We start from the raw sequence: 5,152 nt of genomic DNA, 5'->3' as shown, positions 1-5,152 counted from the left end.
ATGTACGGTCAGCCTCGCTGAGCGTTGTGGGGAGATTCAGCAGTTTTAAGTGAAATGACAAATAACAAAGTCAACTTAACCACAGGCACTGAGACAAACAAGAGTTAAGTTCCCACGGCATCTCATCAACGTTATAATGAGAAATATCATTGCTGGAGGGCCTACTGTATATGACAAATTTTGCATGATACATATAGCTTTCATACTTTCTTTTTTAAAAATATATTTTTATTGATTTTTTACAGAGAGGAAGGGAGAGGGATAGAGAGTTAGAAACATCGATGAGAGAGAGAGAGAAACATCGATCAGCTGCCTCCTGCACACCCCCTACTGGGGATGTGCCCGCAACCAAGGTACATGCCCTTGACTGGAATCGAACCTGCAACCCTTCAGTCAGCAGGCCGACGCTCTATCCACTGAGCCAAACTGGTCAGGGCTAGCTTTCATACTTTCTAAGGATTCTGGTTAAAATGTCATTGAGCCCAGCTGGTGTGGCTCAGTGGTTGAGCAGAAATCTATGAAGCAGGAGGTCACGATTCAACTCCCGGTTAGAGCACATGCCCAGGTTGTGGGCTCAGTCCTCAGTAGGGGGCGTGCAGGAAGCAGCCAATCAATGATTCTCTCTCATCATTGATGTTTCTATCTCTCTCTCCCTCTCTCTTCCTACATGTGTCTTGACCGCCCCGCCCTTGCCCACAGCATAACCCCGCCAGCCTGAGCTGCAGGCTGGAGGAGGAACAGCACAAAGCCAGCTGCACCTGTCTATCAGGCCACAACCCGAGGCAGGGACAGCTGGCGCCAACCACAGGCAGAACTGGCCACAACCCTCCCCCTCTCCATCATCTACAGGAACTCGGTGACAATGCAAGAGAAAGGGGACCACATGCCCCAGAGACAGGCACTCCCATGAGGAGCCATTCCTGGGACCCAGATTCCAAGTTACCCTCCCCCATCACCAGGTCCCTGCGATGAGCACTCAGCAGCCCACCCTCTGTCCACCTGCCTCAGCTCTACCCAACCTGGTCTCTCAGGCCCACTCAGCAGGCTTGGTCAGGACTGGCCACCCAACCTCAAGCACAGGCAGGACTTTTACGAGCTGGCCAGCATCTCCTAAGAAAATAAACCAGCCCTAATGAGGGTTCCCCAGGAATAGGCTCCAAACAGCAACAAGGAAGGGAGGGCGTGGTGAGCTTCCTGCTGGGGCAACACACACACAGAGGAGGGGTATAAAAGCTGACAGCCCTGGGCACCTCACACACTCACACTCACACTCACACACCTACACCCTCCTCCCAGCTCGCCTCCAGCCCCACCGCCCCACCATGGCCACATCCGCCCTGTCCCTCTGCTCCAGCAACCTGAGCTATGGCAACCGCGCCTGCCTGCCCGGCTCCAGTGACTCTTGCACCGGCCTCCTGTGGCAGGTGGACGACTGTCCAGAGAGCTGCTGTGAGCCCTCCTGCTGCGTCCCCAGCTGCTGCCAGCCCACCTGCTGTGTCCCCAGCTGCTGCCAGCCCACCTGCTGTGTCCCCAGCTGCTGCCAGCCCACCTGCTGTGTCCCCAGCTGCTGCCAACCCACCTGCTGTGTCCCCAGCTGCTGCCAGCCCACCTGCTGTGTCCCCAGCTGTTGTGCCCCAGCCCCCTGCCTGACCCTTGTCTGCACCCCAGTGAGCTGCATGTCCAGCCCTTGCTGCCAGGTGACCTGTGGATCCAGCCCTTGCCAATCAGCCTGCACCAGCTCCTGCACACTCTCATGCTGCCAGCAGTCTAGCTGCCAGCCTTCCTGCTGCACCTCCTCCCCCTGCCAGCCGGCCTGCTGCACACCCGTCTGCTGCACACCCGTCTGCTGCACACCTGTCTGCTGCAAGCCCCTGTGCTGTGTGCCCGTCTGCTCTGGGGCCCCCTCATGCTGCCAGCCCACCCCCTGCACCTCATCCTGCTGCAGACCCTCCTCCTGTGTGTCCCTCATCTGCCGCCCCGTGTGCAGGCCTGCCTGCTGTGTGCCCACCTCCTCCTGCTGTGGCCCCACCTCCTCCTGCCAGCCCAGCTGCTGCCGCCCATCCTCCTGCATGTCCCTGCTCTGCCGCCCCCTGTGCTCCCGCCCAGCCTGCTGCATCCCTGCCTCGGCCCAGAAGTCCTGCTGCTGAGTGAGCACATCCCCCAGGCCAGCCCCCACTCTCTCACACTGCCTTCAGGATTTAACCCAGCACATGCACTGGGACGTGTCTCAGCATGAACGCTCGCTACCCTCAGACCCCAACAACCGGCTGAGCCTGTCTGCAGCCTCCACATCAGGCCCCGATGAAGCTGAGATGATGCTCCCCATTACTGGGGGTCCCAGGCTGTTTCTGACAGACATGGCTCCTGGCCTTTCTCCCACAGCCTTACTGAGGCCCCTGCCTGGTCTCGACCCCTGCACCCCAGCTGCTGATTGCCCTCTCTTCTTCATACACGTGTCTTGAGCTGAGTGAATAAACTTGCTGTCCTGGCTACTGTTGTCCTCTCTCTGGGCCTAGCTGTGTGTTTTGTCCAGCTTTCCAGATTAACAGAACCCTGGCTTCTGCATCTTTAGACACAAGGCACAGCTTGGGAGCGTTTCCAACAATGTTGTCTGAGGCCCACCCAGGGCGGTCCCCGGCCCGCACTCCTGTGTCTGCACCTCTGGGCAGCGCTGGGTGGCTGTGCTGCATGTCTGGGATTCAAGTGGCCAGCAGCCCCCTGGACAGCAGGCCCTTCGCGGGAGGACCCTGTTGTCCCAGGCCCTGTTGGTCCCCCCTGATCAGGGTGAAGACCCCAGGGGGCAGGGCCTAAGCTGGCTTCTGGGCCAGGAGGCTGTGGGACCAGGACATTCTTGGGCCAGAGCTGACACAGAGGGTTTCTACACACAACCAAATGTCTGCTTCTGTCCCTCCATCTCCCCTTGAACATCCTCATTTCATTCAAATGTCCCAAACCTACCTGACTGTGCCTGCACAGGCCAATGACAACATCCTTCCCCCGGCCCCAGGTCCAGTGGGTGTGGCAGCGGCCACGGGGACCCTTGCCCTGGGTCCATCCTGAGTGTGGCAGAGGTCAGAGGGGAAAGCCAGAGGGGAGGCGATTCAAGGGCTCACATCTGGGGTCCAGGCCTGCTGCTTTTGGAGGGTTTTCCCTTCTTGCCAGTCTGGTTGGGGCCCCCACATTTCCCAAACTCACCAAGCCCAGCCCTCACTCCTGGACAGAGCCACTTCCTGACTGAGGTCCCCCTGCCTCCATACTCCAGCCAATGCCACCTCCTCTTTCTTGACCCTCCCCTGCTATTGACATGACACCCTGTCCCACCGAGGAGGCCAAGAAACCCAGAAAGCACTCTTCAAGGGCGGGTCAACGTGAGCGCCCCCACCCTCAGAGCAGGTTTAAGAGATCATCTGACCCTCGCGTGCTCTCCCCCGGAGAACCTGGTCCAGACCCCCTGCTCTGGGCTGGCTTTTCCAGAGTCACCCACACAAAGTGGGGGTCCTCAGGGAACCTGCCAGTGGAACGAGACTTGGATGGCATGGATTCATGCAGACCAGTGCCCACCGTACTTCCTCCTACATTCTGAGGCCGCTTCCCCTGGGGGACCTTGCCCTGCCCGCCCCCACCACTCTCCTGGGGGAACCCTGCCCCTCCCTCCTGGGAGCCTACTATGAAAGGGGTGGTAAGAAATCAATTTCCCCAGCTGTTATGGGGCCAGAAAATTCCCTGGACTTCTGTCCACTGTAGCCTTTAGCAGCCTCCCTCTGGACAACTTCATCTGCAACCCCTCCCGCCACCGGAGACCGTGAACTGGGGACCCCAACCTGCTGTGGGCCTGGACCTCTCTGGGCACTGGAAATCCATAAGACACTTCTTAGAAACAGGTATCCTATATAATAAAAGCCTAATATGCTAAGTGTCTGACCATTTATCTGACTGTCGTTCAACTGTTTGACCAGTTGCTATGATGTGCACTGACCACCAGGGGGCAGATGCTCTGACCGGTAGGTTAGCTTGCTGCTGGGGTCCAGCCGAATGGGACTGAGCATGTAGGCCAGACATGCCCTGGAGCCCTCCCGCGGTCCCTCCCCGGCCCCGATCGATCATGCACCCTCTCACAATCCGGGAACCCTCGGGGGATGTCAGAGAGCTGGTTTCAGCCAGATCCCTGCAGGCCAGGCCGAGGGACCCCACCGGTGCATGAATCCGTGCACCAGGCCTCTAGTCTATAATAATAAAAGTGTAATATGCTAATTAGACTGGACGTCCTTCCAGATGACCTTCCAGATGAAGCCAGGGCTGCGAGGGAAGCCCGGGTCCTGGGTGCCAGAGGGAAGCGGTGCCGGCAGCCGGGGGAAGGAAGGCCTACTCTTGCATGGATTTTGTTCATCAGGCCTCTAGCCTAAATATAATACTCTAGATTTCAAGGGGAGACAATTGTTTGAAAATACAGTTACAAAAATATTTTGTTGTTGTTAATCCTCACCCAAGGATATTTTTTCCATTGATTTTTAGAGAGAGAGTGGGAGGGAAAGGGGAGAGACAGAGAGAAACATGATGTGAGAGAGACACACCAATTGGTTGCCTCCCAGACACATCCCGGCCAGGACCCGGGCTCCAGCCTGTAATGAGGTAAGTACATGCCTGCCCTTGACGGGAATCCAACCTGGCACATGGGTCCCCCAGGCCACCGATGCTCTCTCCACTGAGCGAAATCCACTAGGACCCAAAATATTTTAAAACAAGTACGCAGTGAGGTGGCCTCTTCATTAAGGTATTAACCAACAAGAGGAAAGGCGGCCTCATGAGGATGGGGGACCGATGTCCCCCCAAATCTACCACGGGATGCGGGTGACAGTCCCAGGTGCCGCCACCACGGCGAACACCCGCACATCCCTGCAGGGCTGCTGCTGGGTTGGAGTCTTGACGACAAAGGTGCAGTAGCTCCCACCCAAGTTCACGGCCCTGAATTCCATGCCCCACCCCGCGCCCCGGAGGAGCCCAGCGCCGTCAGAGTCCGGGAAGCCGCCCCGACAACAGGCAGAAACAGTGGCCAGAGAAGCCGCCGCCTGGGCGCTGCTCTGCTCCGCTCTGTGGGACGCTGGCCGCGGCCTGTCCCCCACCCTGGTGCCCCTGGGAGGCCCCCCAGCCCCGA

The 5,152-nt window shown here is 58.2% G+C and overlaps 1 protein-coding gene across 1 annotated transcript; it reads left to right on the top strand.

The window, feature by feature from the left end:
• The first annotated feature begins 1,322 nt into the window (after window positions 1–1,322).
• Window positions 1,323–2,147, top strand: LOC102253045 (keratin-associated protein 10-3-like). The gene is made up of 2 exons (XM_014549953.1): window positions 1,323–1,458; window positions 1,624–2,147. Exons 1-2 carry the CDS (start codon window positions 1,323–1,325, stop codon window positions 2,145–2,147), a joined length of 660 nt encoding a protein of 219 aa, XP_014405439.1.
• Window positions 2,148–5,152: the final 3,005 nt, after the last annotated feature.

This window comes from Myotis brandtii, unplaced genomic scaffold (genome assembly GCF_000412655.1).
Source record: "Myotis brandtii unplaced genomic scaffold, ASM41265v1 scaffold577, whole genome shotgun sequence".
NCBI classification, from domain to species: Eukaryota; Metazoa; Chordata; class Mammalia; order Chiroptera; family Vespertilionidae; genus Myotis; species Myotis brandtii.
Note: the sequence above shows the minus strand (reverse complement) of the source record. Positions and strands in the feature narration are given on the sequence as shown.

Coding starts and splice junctions, on each gene's coding strand:
- LOC102253045 (XM_014549953.1), top strand. CDS start 1,323: ATGGCCACATCCGCCCTGTCCCTCTGCTCCAGCAACCTGAGCTATGGC. Junction 1,459..1,623: donor AGAGAGCTGCTGTGAGCCCT/CCTGCTGCGTCC, acceptor GCTGTGTCCCCA/GCTGTTGTGCCCCAGCCCCC.